The sequence below is a fragment of the Drosophila pseudoobscura genome, chromosome X, assembly GCF_009870125.1.
Source record: "Drosophila pseudoobscura strain MV-25-SWS-2005 chromosome X, UCI_Dpse_MV25, whole genome shotgun sequence".
Lineage (NCBI taxonomy): Eukaryota > Metazoa > Arthropoda > Insecta > Diptera > Drosophilidae > Drosophila > Drosophila pseudoobscura.
The window spans coordinates 61,390,101-61,410,969 of record NC_046683.1 but is presented as its reverse complement, the minus strand read 5'-3'; the positions used below and the strand labels follow the sequence as shown (position 1 = coordinate 61,410,969).

Genomic DNA, 20,869 nt, shown 5'->3' with positions numbered 1-20,869 from the left:
GAGGGTGGCATCAACAGTCCTGAGAGTTCGGAGTTCGGCAGTTCGTTGTGGATCATTGTGGATCTTCGATTGGATACTGGATACTTCTCTGGCTACCCTCCCGTACAAAGGTTTCTTTTTATTGTTACCTTGATGCTTTTTGTCAGTAATTGTAATGGCCTGGCCACGGGCAGGGCCCAAGAGGGGCACATACTCGTGGAGGGGAGCAACTCCCGACTGTTTCGCTGGAGAACTGACTGGAGTTGCAACTGCAACTCCAACGCCCGATTCCCGACTCCCAACTCCCGATTCCCGACTCCCGACTCTAGAGTGGACTGATCTTTCAGTTTTTTGCTCGTTTAATGATGTGTGAGCCTGGAATTTTGCGCGCGGTGTCTGTGAAGTGGTGGACTGGGACTGGGACTGGGACTCGGGACTGGTCGGGAGTCGAACTGGGGATCCGCACTGGCATACCAATTTATAATTTCTTTTAATAAAGTTGACATTTTGCCAGACAGGCAGCAGGCAGCAGCCGCTGATGTTTTGGAGGCTTTTTTGTGCGTCTGCAACGAGTGGATCATGGATGATGATCATGGGCCCAAGGATGTGTCGATGATTGTCGGATGGATGCCTGACCGGACCGAACCGGGCCGTACCTCCCTCCTCTGACTCCTCTGACACTACTGGCACAAGGTGTTGGAGGTTGTCGCGCCAGGCATTTTGGCACTTTCGCAGACCCTTCCGTGCCCGTGTCCGTGCCCCTTCTCCCTGCCGAGGTCTCCCTCCTCGAAACCCCCACCACCACTGAGTCCATCTGGTTTTTGGGGCATGCAGCATACGGGGCGCGTATGCGTATGCGTATGCGGGAAAAGTCACCCCACTAAACGGTTTCCCAAATGCCTTCCGCTCTCCACACACACGTGTCTACAAATTCCGCAAATATCCGCTATCCGTTATCCGTTTCCTTTGTACGAGATTTATTTGTTTCTCCATTCTTTCCGCCGTATCAGGATGTGCAAATCTTAAAATTTAAAAATAAAATACAACACACACACATGGACAAAAAAAAAAATCACAAAATCCCTCAAACCACCGAAGTTGAAAATGGTGCTGTGTGCTTTGACCATATTAGCACCCAATTCGCTCACAGTCCCCTGCCCTGCCCCGGCCCCGGCCCCGGCCCCCGCGAGCCTCGTGTGCGCTTTATCTGTTATCCCTGTCCCAGGAGCGGGTGCGGGAGAGAAAAAAAGGATAGGAATTGCTTTAAACTAAGGCACTAAGCACTTTTACCGCTGTGCTGTCTCGCTGTCTCGCTGCCCAACTTTGTCAAGCGCACATAACAAAGTGTTATGTGTTCTGTGTCTTGTAACTAACACTACGAGTGTGGCCGGCACTGTGGTTGCACACGAAAAAAAGGAGTAGTATCCTTTCAGCGACCAACCGATAGAACCCTCCCCAGAAGATGAACGCACAGTGGATGCAAGACGATGGGATGTGCATTATGTGTCGGATTGTAAGATTATTATCAGTGCATTTTTTGGACATTTAGCCCTGCCTGAACTGGCCACGAACTATTATTCTCAGTGTTTGATCTTCAGCTGGCTGTCTATTCTGTTACTTTGCTGGCCGTTATTTTTCTCGTTCCTGCGAGAGAGAACGAGAACGAGAAAGACTCGCTGGGAGAGGATCATAGGAGCGAGCTCATGAGAGCCGAGGGACTGGAAATGGTAATGGCTTGGAGACAGCTTGTGTCTTGCCCCAGTGTGCCTCCTTCTTTCATTGTCGCGCTTTTTGGAGAGTGTGGAAAAGTACATTTTTCAAATGTTACATTTTTCGTAGCCCTCTTTGGGGGGCGAGTGAAAGTTGCTAACCGCCTGGCATCGCTCTTTCTCTCTCTTTATCACAATCTGCTGTCTCTTTTCTGCTCTCTGCGGTGTGTTGATTTTTATAGTTTTTCAAGGCATGCCCCAGCCCGAGCCCCAGCCCCAGCCCCACCCACATTTGCCATTTTCTAGGCGAGTTGCGGTCGTTTTGTTTTCTGGCCCATTTGCGGAGCAAAGTTTTGCATCAAGTTGTAAATTTGGCGATTAGCACCCCTTTGTGAGTTGGCTGAAACGGTCGGTCGCCATGTGGTCCCAGGACGGGACAGCAGGATGGGACAGGACAGGACAGATCCAGCAGTCAGAGATGAGAGCTGTAGCTGGGAGTCGGAGTCGGATCAGGGCCATTTCTAACAGCCGCACAAAAGCTTGACAAGATGCGCGTCGGCTGATAAGTTGCATGTGAAATTAGCATAGGCTTTGGTCTTTGGCCAGCAGCGGACACTCTGCACTCCACACTGCCCCACCATGCCCCACACTCCAGCAGCAGCAGCAGCAGCAGTAGCAGCAAACAGCATACGGGCGACGATCTTGTCGCTAAACTTTATGAATAAAACATTTTTTTGGGGCGGTGAACGTGGTCAACAGTAGCAGTAGCCTTCCCAGCTTTGCCTGCTCCTTCTGGCCAACTCCAGACTCGAAACGACTTCGGACTCGGACTCGGACTGGGACTCAGACTCGGACTCAGACTCAGACTCGTACTCGGACTCGTACTCTGACTTGAGTTGCAGTTGCTACAAATGTTTTACAAGCTTTTCAGCGCTTTGTTGTTTTGCCATTGTTGTTGTTGTTGCTGTTGTTGTTGCCACAGCAGTTCCCGGAAACAATTCAGTTTAACAGAGAGAAAGAGATATTGAAAGGGGAGAGAGAGAGAGAAAAAGTGCATCGCATATCGGACAATAAATCGTGAATGGTTTGCCTGAATGCTCGCCTGCTCGCCTGCTCGCTCGCCTCGATTCCGATTCCGATTCACTGCGCCACTTGCATTTGCTTTATGATATGAGGCCTGTCCCTGACATTTGGCTTGACTTTATTTATGATAACAGTTCCTCCAAAATGCGCTGAAAGGAATCGGAATCGGGACTGGGGTGGGTATGGGTATGGGTGTGGGGATGGGGATGGACTCCGAGACCGGACCCCAAAAAAAAAAACATTCACTCAACAGTTTGTCAGCATTTTGTCTTTGTATCTCTTTGACCCAAAGCTGCAGGCGGCTCCACGTTTTATAAATTTTGTACCTAATATTTTTTCTTTTCGGGCAGGAAATGAGTTTCGAATATAAGTATATGTTCGCTCCCCCCCTCTCTCTCCCTCTCTCTCTATCTCTCTCTATCTTCGGTCCAGCCCCGTGGGCGTGAAGGCGTTGAGGCGTCTCCGTAATCCTGGCAAATTTGATATACTTAAGGCGCTGCGGCTGGAATGAGTTGCAAATTGGTTTAACTGTGTCTCAGTCTGTCCTGTCTCCCTGTCTCTCTCTCGCTCTCTCTGTCTGTCTGTCTGCTCGTCCCCGTAGAAGTTGCCCTCAAGCAATAAAAAAATATGTATTTTTTTATGTATTTTTTATGATTTCTTCTCTGGGATAGCATGAACCCGTTAAATGAGCCGCGAAAATAGTTTCCGTGTCCTGGAAATTGCAAACGAAAATGTGCCATAATGCGATAAGGTGTAAGGAGTGTAGATAAATATTGTCAAGGATTCGGTTTCGTCTTCTGTTTATTCTTGGAAAGATGGTCTTTAAGGTAAATCGATTTAAAATGGATCAAAGGCACATTCAAGGAAGTAAAAGAGAAGGTAGAATTTTGGGTTTCCGTATTGGATGGGCTTTACTTTTGGAAATAAATAGATATGCCCTTTGTTTAGGTATCGCAATGGATTCAGTAGCACTCGAAACTAATCTTGGGGTTGTGGAATATTAGCCAAGTTCAGGAGAGTGTGATTTGCACTAGTAAAAGGCCTTTAATCTCTCTTTAATCGAGGCACTCAGAGAAAAAATCACCATTTTGAGTATAATATGAAAATATTTGATCTAAATATGTAACATAATTAAATTAAATACATGCATATTGAGATTAAATAAATTTACTTTAAACTGTTTTATATATCGATTAAATATGGACCGTAATTTACCTATTTTTCTATTTAAAAGCCAAATATTTAGTTAAAATTTTGTTAACAAGAAAGCTAGTTCTGTGCCTTTTAATTGATGAACTGAACAGAGAATCTTCAGGAGAATCAAGCTTCTACAGATGGGAAGAATTATGGAGAGTTACTTCGCCTTTAAGCTACAGGAATAGCGTGGAAATTCCCAATGAATTGATTGGATATCCTGCGTAGAGTTTAAGAAATATCATTGGGCCACGCTTCATGAAATATAAGACCGCTTCCGACTATATTAATTGATCCCACAATACTCAAGCCTCCACTCCGATACCGTCCCTCCCATTGGAGACCCCACCCACACGCACACCCACACCCACACCCATATAATTTTAATTAAAATTCGCGCACTCAACCATTTCGAGGAGAATGGAAATTAATTTGCAAAAGCAAACAGAATAAACCAAAAACCATCGAACCAATTGCAATTGCAGCCACATGGGAGTGGGAGTCAGAGTGGGTGTGGGAGTCAGAGTGGGAGTGGGAGTCAGAGTGGGAGGGGAATCAATCAAGCGTAGAACGGAGACCATGGCAAACAGTTGCCAAACAGCCCAAACTCCGATGTCCGTCTGATTAGGCAACAGTCCAGTCGGCTACCGGAACTACCGTCTGAAAATGAAAATGTTTATTAAAAAATTTTCACTTTTACATAAATTTGCAAACAGCAGCGGCCGCGGCGGCAGCAGCGGCAGCAGCAGCAGCCGGAAAAAGACCAGCAACGGCAGCAGGTACTACCAGCTGGTGCCATCTGGATAGATGGATGGATGGATGGGAATGAATTGGCCACGCCCATAAATGGGAACCGCCCCCGTTGACGGTCTTATGTACGGAACGCACACACTACGGTTGTCTCGCTCAGACAGCGGCCCTGTCTACCCATTGGATGCGTCACCCGAACCGGTTTCTGCCCAATGCCAAAGGGAGGCCATTGGCAGTGGCAAGAGCAGAGTGGATACAGCTCGGCACATACGTACTGCGTGCCATAGATATCTGTATATGTATCTGTCTGTATACAAGCGAAGTACGTACTCCTATGTATAGCGGCGCCAAGGGGTTGGGTTGGGTTGGGCTCGAGCTGCGTTCGGGTTGGGGATGGTGCTGGAGATGGTGCTCCAAGTGTGCTCCACTTGAAGCCAGCTGCTCCTACGCTTTGTCGTTTGTCTAAATGTTTGTGTTGGAGCTGCGGGAATCGCGTGGGTGCGCCAATGAGTGGATGGTTGAGGGTGATGGTTGGCTGAGGGCGAGCCGAAGGGGATACCTCAAAGGAAGCTACATCAACTACCGGTTTTAACTGGCAGATGCATTGATTTTTTCGCATACCCTGTGGCGGGGCTCGAAAAGGGCTGCCAGGACTCTTCAGCCTCTTTGGGAGTGTCTTCAGAATCAGATTAAAGCCCGTATTATTTGCTTGAAAAATATAGGTATATTTTATTCTTGTTTTTGTTTTGGCTATTGTATGTCGAGGCTACTCGTACAATCTATGTATTTGGTTACACATATACTAGTAAATCAAAATCTTTTAGTTCCGGACTTGTGTGGGCATCCGGAAGCATCCTCCTAAGCTATTAAACACTACTCGTATAAATGGTTCTGTTCCGACTATGTACATTACATTAAACACATTTTGGGAGCACATTAGTTCATGCACCGTCTGCCAATGGCGTTTCGCTTGAAGGGTTCGTTCGGTGTTCACAAAATAATAAAGAAATTTACGAAATTATCCACTCTACTATAAATTAAAAAAAAAAAACACAGTTTTCAAATAACACTTAAGAGCTACAATTAAACAGAAACGTCCTGAAACCTTATATGGTCCGCTATGGTCTCCTCCTGTTCCTCTGGCAGAGATCTCTTATGGATTCCGCAGTGCATCATTGATGACACGGAGTATATCGATTTGTAGATCTGTAAAGGCCACCGGCTCCATATGGGCACTGCGAATCTTCATTGCCACTGCCTTAAAGAAGGCACCGATTTCATCCTCCTCGCCGTTGCTGCCGTTGCTGCCGCTGGCTGGGAACTCCAGATGTCCGCTCTTGAGGGGTGAGATTTGATTGGAGTAATAGCGTGAAGTCGGTGTGGAGCACGGCGTGGTGGCCGCGTTCTGATAACGTGAAGTCAATTCAACGTCCAGCTTCTGCTGATAGCCCCCAGCAGATTGCAGCTGCTGTTGCTGCTGCTGCTCCAGATTACTCGAGGTATCGTTGTGGTGCTCATGTTTGGTCAAGGCATTGCTAACACTCTGAACGGCCATGTACACAGAGCTTTCGTCATGGTCATAGCCCACCACGTGCTGTTCTTGCTGCTGGGGAGTCGGCTCCGGCACCGTGGTGCTCTCCATTTCCTCATCTTCATCTTCCTCGTCCTCGTCGTTGTGGTGCGCATCGCCATTAATGTAGTTCTCAATGTCCATTTCATCGTAGCTGGCCACACAAAGCTCCCTGGCCTGCTGGTTCTGCTCCTCCTGCTGCTGCTGTTGCTGCTGCTGCTCTTGCAGCGCGTTGGCCAACTCCGTCTTGTGTGGACCCGTCAGGGGGGGCAGGGCCATGTTAAGCTGTGAACTGCCCGAGGACGTCTCCATGGTGTTTGGCTGTGTCGGCGGTGAGTGGGAGCCATGACCACCCAGATGCTCCTCTAGATCATGCTTGGGCAGCAGCATGCTGAGTGGAGGATCAGCCTCACTGAAAAAAATGCCAAAGTAGTTACAAATATTCTGCACAGAGGAGCCAGACAAATGTTGGTGCCTTACAGCGCCTTTTGTTGTATGTACTTCTGAAGGAAGCTGAGAGTGTCGTAGTGCTTCCAGCGCGATGTGGCCTCTATTTGCATCATGGTCCTCAGACGTTTGTGCTCGCGTGCGTATTGGTCCCGCAAGGCTTTCCACTTAAGCCGGCATTGTTTCACTGCAAGGACAGATAGTTCAGAGTGTGCCAAACAGTGTGAAGACACACTTTAGGTGAAGACTCACCCGACTTCTTTAGTTTCCGTGCTATCTCCTCCCACACCTCCATCTTTAGCTTGGCATTGCGATAGTTTTCATTGCCATAGTTGTAGATCATATCCTCCTGCTGTATCAGCGTAATCAGTTCTTTCTCGAAATAGCTTTCCATGTTGAGGAACGTGTGTATGGGATCGTCATCTTCCTCCTCGGCGTTCGTCGAGTGATTATGCGTCGACGCCGACGTTGTCGTGGCTGTTGTTGCCTTTGTTGTGGCCGCAGAGTTTGACTGATTGTTAGTGGCATTTACACAGTCGACAATCTCCACTACGGTGGTGGCATTCTGCGTGCCGCACTGTACAATGCTGGAGGCTGTCGTGGCGCCTCCTGCATCGGTCAGATAGTTCCAGTTATTGCCTGGCTGGGCCTGCAGCTGCTGCTGCATGACGGTGTTAATGTGATTGGTAATGAAAGCTGATCCAGACTTCTTGTCGGTGGCAGTCGTGACGACCCCTGCCCCAGGCGACGCTGTAGATGGCACATGCTGTTGCAGAAACTGAACAATATTGCAGTTGTCCAGGAGAGTGGCCGCGGTGGCATCTTCGATCTTAATGCTGCCGGTTAGGTGCAAGTTCTGACTGCTGCTGCTGTTGCTGCTAAACGAATTGCTTATGGGCAGCGTGAGGGGCGGCTCTGTGGACACAACACCATTTGCATTCTGTCCAGATGTTCCACGATAGCTGCAGTAAACAGAAAATCTTAGTGGGCTGTTTATTGACCCTGGGGATGCTACTTACTTTCGCGCCAGCGCATATGGACGCAGAAAGTCCAGTTCCTTAAAGTATTTCCACTTGACGGGTTTGGCACAGGTTTTGGCGCGCTTCAGCTCGCGGCAATATTGATCCCTCAGGGCCTTCCATTTGCCCTTGCATTGTGTGTCTGAAAGACAGAGAACATGACTCTGAGGGTCACCATGGGGTTGCACGCTGCAGGCTGCAGGCTGCAGACTACTCACCTGACCAACCCACTTGTCCGCCAATCTCTGCCCACTTTTCGTCCTTGCTCTTTGTACTGCGATAGTGCGGATGCTTGGGATTGTACAGGCACTGCTGCTGGGAGACGAGCGATAATAGAATCAGTTCTTTGGGTATGCTGACCACATTATCGGCCAGACTCGAATCCATGCTGAGATTTCCGAGTTGCTGCTGCTGCTGCTGTTGCGGCGACTGTTGGTGGTGTTGGCTGGCACATGGTAGAGGCTCCATTCTACGTTTCTTTATTGATACATCCTGCTGGCGGGGCGGTCTGTTTATTTGGTTAATTCTTATAAATAAAAGCAAGGCAAACAAAAATGAGGTGACCGAACAGCTGGCCCATCAGTTGTCTAATTAGTGTGACCAGGCTCGCGCCGCTGCCAGTGTGGTGCACTGCCGGGCGGGCCACAATTTTTGGCCAAGTTGGCAGCCCCGACACTGTGTTTGTTTCGATTTGTAGCGCGTAAATAATGTCTTCAATGTATTGTATTTGTATTAAACTAATCCAATTAGTTAATTGCATTACCGCAAAGGCAAAAGAAAACATCATAACATGTAAGCGAAACATTTTCTTGAACATTTAGTTTGTTTTGCGACGCGGTGCGATATAAATCAACATTGACTTGCAAAAAATTGGTTTCCTTTCGGTTTCGTCCCTCGATTAATGCTCAATCATGCCTAAAATTGATCCAGAAACACAGGCCCTATACGACGAAATCAATGGCATGATAGAGAAGTTTAAGGTTGCGTTTTTTCCCCCGAAGCTGCTCCAATCACATGGGATTCAAATCAAACTTCATCTCTTTGCAGGAGGACCAAAAGGCCAAGGCGGATTGCACGTTGGCCGACAAATGCGGCGACATGAGTGATGTGACCAAGATCCGCTTCTCGTCGAAGAAGATTCTCAAGGGTCACATCAACAAGGTCAACTCGGTGCACTTCGCTGGCGACTCGCGCCACTGCGTCACTGGCTCGCTGGATGGCAAACTGATCATCTGGGACACATGGACAGCCAACAAAGTGCAGATCATACCCTTGCGATCGGCCTGGGTGATGACGGTGGCCTTCTCGCCATCGGGGAATTTCGTGGCCTGCGGCGGCATGGATAACGCCTGCACTGTCTACGATGTGAACAATCGCGATGCCTCGGGCGTGGCCAAAATGGTGCGCGAGCTCGTGGGCTACGAGGGCTTCCTCAGCTCCTGTCGCTTCCTCGACGATAGCCATTTGATCACCGGATCGGGCGACATGAAGATGTAAGGTATCTCTCCATCTCTAGAAGAGTATTGGCTGTACTAGCACTTTTGTATCGTTGCAGCTGCCATTGGGATCTGGAGAAGGGTGTCAAGACAATGGATTTCAATGGGCATGCTGGCGACATCGCTGGCCTGTCGCTGTCTCCCGATATGCAGACTTACATAACGGGCTCTGTGGACAAAACTGCCAAATTGTGGGATGTACGCGAACAGGGCCACAAGCAGATGTTCTTTGGCCACGACATGGACGTCTCCTCTGTATGCGTAAGTACATCTTTCAAGCTTCGTCTCTGGCAAATTGCATCATAAGGTTCTGTTTTGCACAGTACCATCCAAATGGCTATGGCTTCGCCTCCTGCTCGGAGGATCAGACGGCGCGCTTGTACGACTTGCGATCGGATCAACAAATCGGCCTGTACGCCCCACCCCAGAAGAACACGGGCTTCACTTCGTGCGGTGCGTCTTTGGCGTGCTATTCGCCTTGACTTTTGACAATTTTTAATCTGATTTTGTGTTGTGTGCTCATTAGCTCTATCGACCAGCGGGCGCTACCTAATGTGCGGCGGCATTGAGGGCATGGTGCACTCGTGGGACACGATGAAACAGAAGCATACGGGTGGGTATTGGTGGATGGGTATAGACATGGTGGTGGAGAAACCTATGCAAATGCTTATATCGATTTCTTGTTTTGTCTCTCGCCCGCCCCCCCGTCCCTGCCATAGGCACACTGTCTGGACACGAGAATCGGATTACTTGCATCAGCCTGTGCCCCAATGGCATGTGTCTAGCTTCGACCAGTTGGGATCAACAAGTGCGCCTGTGGCTCTAATTAACTTTCTTTTTTGTTTTTTTTTTTTGCTTTTGTATTTTGTCGCCGCGTGGACAACAATGAGTTGGTCGCAGACTCGGTGGCTCTAATCACTCCCAACTCCCAACTCCCGACTCCCGACTCCTGGCTCCAATCCAGTCCAATGGTCGAATGCCGTCGTCTAATAATATTTACTAACTTAAAACGTAGCTGTGGCGAGTAGTTAACCCAGAGCAAATTGCATGTGCGAGAATAAAATCTATAAAGTAGCACTACTAACAACAAAAATACGTATCCTTCTTATTCTTCGTTATTCTTTTCTGTTTTTATGAGTTTCATTTGTGGTCTTTACAGCTCCGTTTATCCATTTATCAGGGATCCGATCGCCTCCCTTCCGTAAGTCCCACATTAAAACCAGTAAGTATTATTCTTTTTTTTATATATATTTTTTATATTTTTCTTATAAAAAATACTTATACAATTACGAAGATATTTTTGTGCTGCTGCGATTTTTGGCGCTTGGTTTTTTTGTGTTTTTGAAAATTATCTTTGAACAGATCAAAGAAGCAGCGAAGTAAATTAAAAAAAAAATCACTTTATCATCAACATAAATGAGAAACGAAACAGAAATAGTACGAGCAGATCAAGGAAAAGATATAGGCATTAGGAAGGGAAAGAGAAAGAGTTGAGAGACAAACAGCGGACTATAGGGGGTATAGAAAGTGGAGAGTGAGAGACGAAACGAAACGGAAACGATAAGATTTGCATAAATAATAGAGAGGGAAAAGAAACGAAACTTCTTTTTAGGATCACACAAGATGCAACTAATTGAGTATTTTTGTGTAGATGGTTCAACATATTGTTTGTTTGCTTGCTTGAAGGGTTTTTGTTTTTGTGGGTGTTTTAGTTTATCAGACTCTCGGTGGAACTACTATGAGTTGTTCTCTTGTTGGTTTTGGAAAAGTAAAAGAGCAGGAGAGTGTTCTGCCTTAGACGGAGAAGCCGTCGCCAGTGGGATCGAGGATCCAGGGATAGTTGTTGGGGCACTCCATGCACGTGAACAGGCGCAGGGTCTCGCCGGGCAGCTCCCGAGTGGTCAGGGGGCAGGCGTTGGGCAGCGAGCAGTAGGGCTGGCCCTTGACATCGCACTTCTCCTTCCACTCCTGGAAGTCGCGCAGCGAGTTCAGCTCGGTGGGGTTCTGCATCCACTGGATCACCTGCAGGTTGGTCACGAAGAACACATCGTTGCGGCCCAGCATCTCCTCGATGAACTTGACCAGCTCGTCGCGGTACTCCTTCTTGGACTTCAGCCACGAGGCGTGGAAGTGCAGACCCAGAGGGGCACGGTTGCTGTTGTAGTGGCGGTTGAAGTTGTGGCGCAGGAGGCGCGCAAACTGCTCGCCAGAGGCGACGTTCGAGCAGGAGTCGACCATGTGGCAACCGGGCAGGGACTCATCGAAGGTGGGGTCGTCGCGACGATCCAGCTCGTTCATCACCATCTCCCACACGGGATGGCTACGGGAGGGGCAGTTGTGGGCGTTGCCGTTGCACTTGTGGGGCATGCGGAAGTACAGGGTGTAGGGCCAGATGGGCACGCGGCCCAGGGAGGCGGTGATCGAGGCGTCGTACACGAAGAACTGATCCGCCATCATCTCGAACTGCTTGTTGCCGCCCACACGGAGGTAGGGGGCACGCATGCCGATGATCGAGCCGTCGGTGATGTTGGCAAAACGCTCGACAATCAATCGGGATCCGGCCATCTCGGCCAGCCAATCGTCGTAGCTACCGCCGGACCAGTAGTTGGGGTCGTCCTTGTGCGTCAGCGAGAACACGGAGATCTCGTGGCCACGACGGTGCAGATCCTGCACGGCCGAGTAGTTGGTGTACTTGTGCGAGACGAAGAAGGTGCCCTTGATGGAGCAGCCGTTGGGGTTCTGGCGCTGGCCATTGAAGAGATCATCGTACAGATCGATGTTGTCCACGTTCACGGCACCGTTGAAGGTGATCGTGATCATCTGGGGCACCTGCTGGGGCTCGATTCCGCCGGGAATGCGGGTTCCGTCCGCCGAGCAGAAGCAATCGGGCAGGGCGCACTGGGTGGGATCGCACTCGGGGGCACGGTTGGGATCCTCATCGACAGCTGTTAAGTTGGGAGATTAGTCTGTGTGCTGGGGATCAGGGATTGTCAAGGGACAGGTGACACTCACAGCAGGCGTTCTCATCGGACTCGTCCTTGCAATCGGGCTTGCCGTTGCAGAAGAGCTCCTTGTCGAGGCACTCGCCATCGCCGCAGGACAGCTTACCCTCTGGACAGATGGGCTCATCCGTCTTCAGGATGGGCTTGGCCTTGCGGGGCTCTGTAGAAACGTGCGAATGAGAGATGGTGGATGGGGGTTAGATCAAGGATCATCTTGAGGGTCTTGTGCCTAAAGTTTGGTTAGTGACAACACATGTCTAAATTTTGAAATGAGAAATATACATATGAATGCATGAGTGCGGTTAGTGCGGCTGATTTGGTGAGTTTGGTAGGTGGGTTAGCGGGTAGTGGGTGGTGGGTAGTGGGTGTTGGGTGGTGGGTTTCGCAACGATCACACCATTGTGTGGTGGTGTCTACCATTTGGTGCGGGTTAGGTTTGTGTTTTTGGATTTTGGATTTTGGAGTGGGTTAACGGATTTGATTCTACCAAAGTTCCGAATCTAACATTGCTGACTACTGTATGTACAAGTGTGGTTCCAGGAATTGATTTGTTTTGTTTTGTTTTGGTTTTTGTTGTTGTTGGTTTTCTAGCTTGGTTGTTGTTGTTGTTGTTGTTACGGCACACTTACTCTCTTTCTCATCGCAATTGGTCACCTTGGCCTTCCAGTCGCAGGTCTGTTTGATCACATCAAAGGCCAAACCGGAGGGACACTGAATTTCTTTCAAACCCGATTTAGTACATCTAAAAAATAAAGTTCATTTTGTTGTTGTTTGATGTTCATGTTGCTTTTGCTGTAGCTGTTTGCTTTGGCTGTGGCTGTTTGCTGTGGATCTCTACATTCTTTGGCTAGCTAAAAGAACTTTGGCACTAAGTGGGGAGTCTTCAATTTAGGGGGGAGTCTGGGTGGTAATTATGCAATGACACGAACGATATTTCAGGGGGAGTTTTGGTTTTGGTTTTGGTTTGGTTTGGTTTGGTTTTGGTTTGGTTTAGTGACACAGACACAAACGCACAATGAGCTACGAGGCGCACACACATACGAATAGACATAGTGAGAGACAGATAGACAAAGACAGAGACAGAGTTAGGAGGGTGGAAGATTGGGCATTTGGGCTGAAAGCCTTTGGAAGTACTATCCGGAGCCGGAGCCGGAGGCTATCGGCACTCGGAACGGTGGGTTGTGGCCTCTTGTGGGCCCCACTTACTTTCTTGGACATCGCAATTCTTCACGTTCGATTTCCAATCGCAAAGCTGTCGCAAAACATCGAACGCCAAGCCGCCGGCACATTTAATCGGTGCCAGGCGATTGCTGCCATCTTCACCGGCGCTGTCGCACCTTTCGATACCGATACAAAGAGTTGGTTGGTTGGTTGGTTGGTTGTTTGGTTGGTTTTAAAGAACAATAGCATAGCCATATAGACTGCAGGAAATCGGACAATCTCTGGAAGTTGCTTGGAGTGTGCTCCCTTACCTGTACACCTCGCGGCAGTCGCCATCGGCCTCCAGGCGGAAGTACTCGTCGGCGGGACGATCCGCACAGACCTCCTCGACGTCAACGCCCTCCAGCTTCTCCTGCTGGGATTTTCCTGTTTGAAATGGAGTAAATGAGTCTGGTTGCTTATAAGAAAGTGTGTAAATCATGGTTGGAATAATCATCATTCGATTTCGAAATCGAATTCGAATTCGGGCAGTATATATTTATGGATTTGATCTGGAATTCGCATTCCTGTGGATTTTATCTTGTTGTGTGATAAGCCTAAGCCTGTTCTATAATACCTCATAATAATATATTATAATATAATAGTGGCTCGAACTGTTTTCGTACTCCAAAGCGAACAACCGGTTTGGTCTGCGCTGGTGGGGAAATACGAGTGGCAGTACCAGTACCAGTACCGAGTACCGAGTACCACTTCTAGCCGACCGACCCAAAACAACTCTCATTTTTGTTCATAGCCACCGTCTTTATCTTCATCTCGCGGCACGACGCGGCGTTCAAATGAAAACGAAAGGGCAACGAAAGCCTCGGGGCTCACCTGCCATTTATAGGCGCAGACATGGCCATATCTCCAGATGGATATGGAAATGGAAATGGAACTGGGGAATGTGCCTGCCTGGTTGACTGGCAGTTTCTCACGTAAGGTGTCTGCTCAAACGGGTTCGGTTCGGTACGGTTCGGTACGGGGATTGGCTAACCTAACTGTTGTTGGTGTATTGGGAACCCGTTTTCGGTTCAACATTAAAATGATTATTGCATAAACAACGTTGCCGAGTCCAAAAATATATTAAAACGGAACCGATTGCCAGCCAGCCAGCCAGTCGCAGGTTTTGCTCGTTTTGCCTATGCTAATTTTGATGTTTTTTTTTTTTTGGCTTATGGCCAACTCCGGTTTCGTCCTCATGCCACAGTTTTCTCGGTTTCCTTTTCGATTGTCTTTCCATCTCCATCTCCATCTCGATCACAATCTGATGTTCGCTCAGCTATTTCTGGTTTGAGGTTTCTGGTTTTCTGGGGGTATTGCATCACCGATCGAAGGATAAATTTGATCGATCGCATGCCGCTAATGACTTGCAACAACTCCGATATTTTCGATCATCATTTTTTCAAGTTTATTTGCCTTGGCCAACGACCGAAGCCGCCGAGTGCCGACTGCCGACCGCCGAGTGCCGAGTGGTTTGTTTTTGCGTTTATTTCATTGTTTTTTTGCAACCTTGCGAAAATTCGCCGTGGAGTTTCCACCGATAAAGGTCAATTGGGCGAAGCCGACGTGGCGGCTGCTTAAGCTCTAAGTGCTACTAAAGCTACTAATTTCGAGTACTCACCAGCTGCCATGCACAGGCACATGATGGACACAAAGAATGCCCAGTGGATACGCGCCATGATTTATTTCCAGCGCCTTCTAGACCATCGAATAAAAACAAGAAACAGCAAAAAAAAAGAGGTTAGCCAGCACGTAAAAAAAAAATCAACTCTTAAATCGAAAGGTTATACATTTAGGCAGTACAGAGGCAAGAGAAACTTTGTTGAAACTTTGTTGAAGACTAACATTTGCGCACTGAGCAACTGAACGGAATGAACAAGACCCTGTCTGCGGACTCTGCGTGGGGGATGATGATCGGAATGGAAGTGGAGTGAACGGAGCACTCTTCCAATACACAGCCACGCTTACACTAGGTGTTGGCCGGGGCCAACGAGTTCTATTTATTAAGCCGTGGTGTGTCTTGGCCGCGGCCGTGTGGTGGGTTTCGGGGCTCGGAAGCTCAACACTGCAGCCCGGGCAGCACGGGCAGCGGCAGTCGCGCCGGCGCAGAGCTTTCGACGGGGTAGCGCTGGGGCGGCTCTTGTGGATCGTATTTTAAAATGCCAAGGCATGAGGGCGAGCCGAGGGTGACACGAGGGCGAGCCGAGGCCGAGCGGCTCTCCTGTCTCTGTCTCTGCCTCTGTGTGTCTGTGTGTGTGCGAGTGTGAAGAAAGGTTAATTAGCATTTATAGGCGCAGGTGGGAGCGCGGGATCGTACCGATATGGGAATGCACACATAGTATATGCATGTATTTGTGTGCTCGATTGTGTGGGTGACTTCTCCGACTGCACCTCTGGGGCCTGCTGCTTTTGGGCGTTCGGATTCGGGTACGGATTAGGGCTGGGCTGGGCTCTACTATTAGTTAGTCATCGTCTGATCGTCTGATCGTCTGTCATCTTAGACATAAATCAAATCCAAATGCCCATCAATCTCTTTCTGCCACTGACCATGAATTGCCAAGTCTTTTGTTTGAACATCTGCGACATCGGATCGGCTTGGCTTGGCTTGGCTTCATTATCTCTCGATTCTACCACTCGATTCTAGCCCCAACCCACCACCGACTATTAATATACAAAATCTCGATTTCGTAACTGTTTCTTTTACTCCTTTTTGTGACACTTCTCTCCGGGTTTCTTGCACACGTTTCTTGTCTAGTTACGATTACTTTTTATTTTCACCCGAACGATCCGAGAATCCCAATTGCGGACACTCGCTGCATATTAAAGAAGCCCGGCCTGGCCGGGTCTGGAACTTACGATGAGCCTCCCGGTGTCTGTCCGGGGATCGGTTATGCCAAGCACATCGGTCGCATAAAATTCTTGTTAACGTGGCTAAGACACTAAAAGGTTATTAAACCTCTCCTGCCGCAGGTATTCCAGCAAAAGAGAGTCTTGTTTTCGATTGCCGCTGAGTCACCAGTTGTTAAATTTAACTCCATCTCTGGCTCTGGCTCTCGCTCGGACTCCGGCCCTGTCTCTGTCCCTGCCTCTGAAGATCATGAGGTTTTTTTAATTAATGTCAAATTAATGATGCCGTTGTTAACTGTTTTTGCCTTGTTTACCCTCTTTTTGCACTCTCCGTTTGCTGTTATGTAAAGCAGATGAAAGAGGTGCAGGGGCACAGCAGCACACGATTTAAGGGCCACCACATACCAAGCGATCGGTCCAGGCCAGGCCTGGCCAGACCAGGCCAGGCCCTGTTATTCAATAAGCGATCCCCGAGTGTGTGTACACAAGAAGAAACAACAGCAACAAAACGGAGCATGTTTGCGGATATGAAATTGTTGGGGACAGCCCGCAGAAACCTTGTGTGCTCCGGGCATACACCGATCCCCATCCAGTTTGTAACGGGAATCGAGAGAATCAACAGGAAATGGTCAACATTTGCGCAGGGAATGGAGAATCAGAAGATTCGGAGATAAGCATAGCGGTACACGTCTCAAGGGTTTGAGAAATGAGAGTTCCTTGGAGATGTTGAACCATAAGACCATCAGAGGTGTGTCTTCAGAGAGAAGGAACAGAACTGATAAGCTGATCCTACCAGAAACACTCAAACACACTTGATTTATTCTCCCATTGTAGCGATCGATAGGGCAATTGATCATCAGCACGAATCTGTCAAGTGTTTCTCCAATGGTTTCCCCCTTTTGCTTTTTTATTTGTTGACTGCATCACTTAGCCGCTGATCAATGGACCAATAGACAGCCCGATGCCAGAGCCAAAGCCAGAGCCAGAGCCAGAGCCAGAGCCAGAGCCAGAGCCATGTCAATTAAGTTTTATTCGTGTCCGATCTAGAAGGAATCGATGGCTGGTGGCGTGTTAATGCAATTTATTCGAGTATTTCGAGTATATGTACACATTGCATAGCCATTTCCTGAACTTGAAAACGAGTTCTGTTGTGGTGTCGCGCAGAGAGCCTCAGGCAAATGAGAACATGCACAGGCGGACAGAAAGGCCGTGCCAACGTGGCAACGTGGCGTATGCGCATTGTGCGGCGGGTGTGCTGGAAAATTCTTGGAATTGCCACAGATGACAATTACATTTTAATTGCGATATACTCGTACTCGTACTCGTACGATTTACCAATTGCCAATTACCAATTGGATGGAGTCCACAACTGGAGTGGAGTGGAGTGGAGTGGCAGCCACGCGGGTGAAGGTTGCCGTCGTGCCACTTGGCACGAAGATGCTGCAAAAAGCGGTTCACCTTCTTGCGGCTGCTGCTTGCAAAATTGGTTGCCGATTGCAGGTTTTTGTTTTTTTTTTTTTTAGTTTCTTAGTTACAATTAATTTCTGCGCTCTGGTGTGATATAATCCCTCAATCTCAATCTCATCGGAAAGCCAGCCAACGAAAAAAGACCCAAAAAAAGCTGATTATTATTATTACTGTGCTGCATCTTTCCGCTGTTTAATCAACTGTTAAAACTGGTTTTTCAATTAGAGTGAAAATGTTGATGATGGGCACTGGGCACTGGGCGCCCCAAAGCGATGACCAGATGAAGAGTGAAAATCGTTTTATTTTATCATCGTTGGATTTTGTTTTTTTTGTCGATGGGTTTTACGGATTTACATAATTTAGTTGCCCTCGATTTTGTGGCTGTTGTTGTTGCTGTTATTGTTTCCGATTTGATTTAAATTTGTAAGCGTTTTAACCTTTTTTTGGCAGCTGCTGTGGGCTCTGCTTTGAAAGGTCGTCCATACGAGTTTACAGAGTGAGTGACACACTTTTGATCCGTACAAAAACAATCAAAAAACAACGCCCAGCCAGTGGGCTTTTCCATGGTCCTTCGATCAATTAACGCATAACTATTTTGCATACTAATTGGAGAAGCAAAACGCTTGGACGCTTGGATTAGACCTTTTTCCAGCAGCAGCCAAAGCTGTCCTTGATCAGCAGAGCGCTCAAGCTTGGGTCGTCTCAGCCTCAGTCTCGGGCTCGGGCTCGGTCTTGGCTGAGAAAAGAGAAATTTCTTCGTACAAAAACGGAATTGTTAATGAAGGAAATGGTGTGGAGTATGGAGTGTGGTGTGATGGCCAAGACAATAAACCGAGCCAAGTCGAAGTTGAAGATGAGCCTGTAAACTGTAAAAGAAATGCATAACCATAAAAACAGAAAAAAATCAAAAAAACGCGAGCTGGAGAGTTGCATAACGGGCCCCTCACCACCCTTCGTCCGCTTTGTTGTATCTTCTCCTTCTCCTTCGCCATTGCCTTCTCCTTCTGGCTCTCCCTATCATCGTCATCATCGTCATCATCGGCTTCGATCCGCACCGGGGGACGGCTAGGGGCTGTGGGGCTGTGGGGCGTTTAATTTATGGCAAGCCAAGAGCATCCGAAGGCCTGTAGCAAATAACGGACTTTCTTTTTAGTATATCTTCAGTATTTAAGACAATGTGCGTGTCTCTGTGCCTCCATTGCTGTGTGTGTGTGCGTGTGGAAGAGTGTTTGTTTGCCTTTGCCTTTGACTTTCAATTTTCATTTCCATTTGAAAAACTCATCATCGGCAATCAACTGCGATCTGTTTCTTTTCTTTTTTAAACATTTTCAACAGTTTGCCGACTTGGTGATTATGCAATTATTTCATTTGCGGGGAGCCTCATCTGTAAATGGCCTGGCCTCTCTCCTGCGCTGCCCCCAGGGCGACGTCACAGCCCCAGCACCTGGCTGGGTCCCATGTCTGATCACCTTGTCGCATTGACGTCACCCGAATAGCCAGTAACTGGCATATTCACATCCAATGGAGCAAGACTCTCAGAACCAGGAAGCATATTCGAGAATTGTGTGGCTGGTTAGCCGTTGCCACTTGTCGGACACACTGGTAGGAGAGCAGCGGAGAAAGCAGAAGCAAATGAAATTAATTAATAGAACAGCTGTGAAGCTCTAGAGGGAAAGATGGGAAGGGGAAGCTGCTTAAAAGCAGAAGGAAGGGTGTGTGGAGACTCTGCCATTTTTCGCAGATTTCGGGCATGGATTTTCATTTAAACTTTGCATTAGTTGGGCTGTACTACTTATATCCCTAACCCGACCACATCGACTGGGATCCACTGTGCAGCCGAGGACAGGGGCTGTCCTACCTGCCTGCCTGCGTTTGTCGTTTGTCGTCGTCCCGTGTGCAATTTATGCAAATCGCCCACTTTGCAACTAGTTCACTTACCTCGGCTTGGCAAAAGTAAAAGTTTGCTCAAGTTACACTCACACAGATGCACTCACACTGCGGCACACACACGGCACGGTGTGGCGATCGTAGGGAACTCGTTTTTTGGGCCACTTTTTGAAGCCTCAGAGAGCCGCTTACCTTGATTGGTGATAAAACTTATTTATGCGTCGAATTCGTACCAAAAAAAAGCTAAATAATATTCATTTGTGCAGCTAAATAAATGTGTAAAGCATATAAATATCGTATGAATTTCATATGTGTCTGTGAATATACATATCTCTGTGGTATTTCCAGCAAAAATTTGCAATGCTTAAAATTAATTAGCAGCTTTTTCGATTTGTTTGGGGATTGCGCAAAGAGCCCCCAAGCCCAGACCCATGTCACACCCCAAACCGAGCCAGGCCCAAGAACCAGTTTTGGCCATCTCCACAGCTCCACAGCTTCACAGCAGAGCCAAATCTCCATCTCCACAGCCATCGCTATAGCCATCGCCATCGCCATCTCCTTCTGCCTTTGCTTTGGCTTTGGTTTGGGTTTTGGCTTTTGCATTGATTTGTGCGCATACAAATTAGCAAATCTCGAGAGGCATTTTATACTTTATGTGTGTATATTATAGACTAATATATCTAATTCTAGACCGGATCGACACTTTGGAGCGTTCGGTGTTGGGTGCCCGAAATGAAAAACCTGAAAATTACCATATGAAGGAGGTGCCTGGGGGGGGCTGGGGGGGGGGGGGGCTGGGGGACGGGACTCGCAACTGAAATCGAAACTGAACACAAAACGCGTTATTGTTATTCAAATTTGCGGCTTATTTTTTCCTGTCGGATAATTCCGAGAAACTGGTTAGTAAGTCAGTGGGTAGAGTAGGTAGCATACAAATTGGGTTGAATTATTGTGGTTTCGATTTCTGTTGCTGGGGATCGCCTGGGTCTCCATGCCATAACCCCCCACACCCCCCATGGCTAAGCCCATCTGCATTTATGCATTTTTCGGCTGTTTGATGAGCAAACGAGAGAAATATGATTGAGAAATCCATAATTTGTTTTCTTGATGTTTTTTTTTTTTATATAATTTTTTGTGGTTTTTTCGTTTTTATTTTTTATCATTTAAATATACACATACAAATTAACGTAAAACTACAAAAAAAGAATTTAGACACAAG

General features: G+C 47.9%; 3 protein-coding genes across 10 annotated transcripts; 1 reads left to right on the top strand and 2 right to left on the bottom strand.

Moving 5' to 3' along the window:
* Positions 1 to 5,424: 5,424 nt before the first annotated feature.
* Positions 5,425 to 8,362, bottom strand: LOC4811914 (putative uncharacterized protein DDB_G0287113). Of its 2 annotated transcripts, none has more exons than XM_001352932.4 (5): positions 7,970 to 8,362; positions 7,752 to 7,893; positions 6,985 to 7,694; positions 6,766 to 6,919; positions 5,425 to 6,697 (listed from the first exon to the last, which is right to left on the bottom strand). In XM_001352932.4, exons 1-5 carry the CDS (start codon positions 8,217 to 8,219, stop codon positions 5,869 to 5,871), a joined length of 2,085 nt encoding a protein of 694 aa, XP_001352968.3. In that variant the 5' UTR covers positions 8,220 to 8,362; the 3' UTR covers positions 5,425 to 5,868. The 2 variants fall into 2 exon arrangements, with proteins under 2 accessions (XP_001352968.3, XP_015044050.2); XM_015188564.2 differs by having other exon boundaries at positions 6,787 to 6,919.
* A 205-nt stretch (positions 8,363 to 8,567) lies between these two features.
* Positions 8,568 to 10,342, top strand: Gbeta76C (guanine nucleotide-binding protein subunit beta-2). Its single transcript, XM_001352933.4, has 6 exons — positions 8,568 to 8,731; positions 8,799 to 9,244; positions 9,307 to 9,508; positions 9,571 to 9,700; positions 9,774 to 9,860; positions 9,967 to 10,342. Exons 1-6 carry the CDS (start codon positions 8,663 to 8,665, stop codon positions 10,071 to 10,073), a joined length of 1,041 nt encoding a protein of 346 aa, XP_001352969.1. The 5' UTR covers positions 8,568 to 8,662; the 3' UTR covers positions 10,074 to 10,342.
* A 202-nt stretch (positions 10,343 to 10,544) lies between these two features.
* verm (LDLa and CE4_CDA_like_1 domain-containing protein vermiform) lies at positions 10,545 to 16,944 on the bottom strand. 7 transcript variants are annotated; one of them, XM_033385589.1, is made up of 6 exons: positions 16,931 to 16,944; positions 15,071 to 15,147; positions 13,722 to 13,860; positions 13,456 to 13,586; positions 12,260 to 12,409; positions 10,545 to 12,192 (listed from the first exon to the last, which is right to left on the bottom strand). In XM_033385589.1, exons 2-6 carry the CDS (start codon positions 15,126 to 15,128, stop codon positions 11,042 to 11,044), a joined length of 1,629 nt encoding a protein of 542 aa, XP_033241480.1. In that variant the 5' UTR covers positions 15,129 to 15,147; positions 16,931 to 16,944; the 3' UTR covers positions 10,545 to 11,041. The 7 variants fall into 7 exon arrangements, with proteins under 7 accessions (XP_033241480.1, XP_033241478.1, XP_033241481.1 ...); XM_033385587.1 differs by lacking the exon at positions 16,931 to 16,944 and adding an exon at positions 15,295 to 15,440; XM_033385590.1 differs by lacking the exons at positions 13,456 to 13,586; positions 16,931 to 16,944 and adding exons at positions 12,879 to 12,991; positions 15,295 to 15,440.
* Between the last annotated feature and the right edge of the window lie 3,925 nt (positions 16,945 to 20,869).

Bases quoted from the DNA above. Each gene is read 5' to 3' on its own strand.
- verm (XM_033385589.1), bottom strand. From the start codon at position 15,128: ATGGCGCGTATCCACTGGGCATTCTTTGTGTCCATCATGTGCCTGTGC. The intron at 13,861-15,070 runs GTGAGTACTCGA...ATAAGCAACCAG, and splicing joins GTGCCTGTGCATGGCAGCTG to ACTCATTTACTCCATTTCAA. The intron at 13,587-13,721 runs GTAAGGGAGCAC...CGGTATCGAAAG, and splicing joins GACTGCCGCGAGGTGTACAG to GTGCGACAGCGCCGGTGAAG.
- LOC4811914 (XM_001352932.4), bottom strand. From the start codon at position 8,219: ATGGAGCCTCTACCATGTGCCAGCCAACACCACCAACAGTCGCCGCAA. The intron at 7,894-7,969 runs GTGAGTAGTCTG...TCTGTCTTTCAG, and splicing joins CGGACAAGTGGGTTGGTCAG to ACACACAATGCAAGGGCAAA. The intron at 6,920-6,984 runs GTGAGTCTTCAC...CTGTCCTTGCAG, and splicing joins ACGGAAACTAAAGAAGTCGG to TGAAACAATGCCGGCTTAAG.
- Gbeta76C (XM_001352933.4), top strand. From the start codon at position 8,663: ATGCCTAAAATTGATCCAGAAACACAGGCCCTATACGACGAAATCAAT. The intron at 9,245-9,306 runs GTAAGGTATCTC...GTATCGTTGCAG, and splicing joins GGATCGGGCGACATGAAGAT to CTGCCATTGGGATCTGGAGA. The intron at 9,509-9,570 runs GTAAGTACATCT...TGTTTTGCACAG, and splicing joins TGGACGTCTCCTCTGTATGC to TACCATCCAAATGGCTATGG.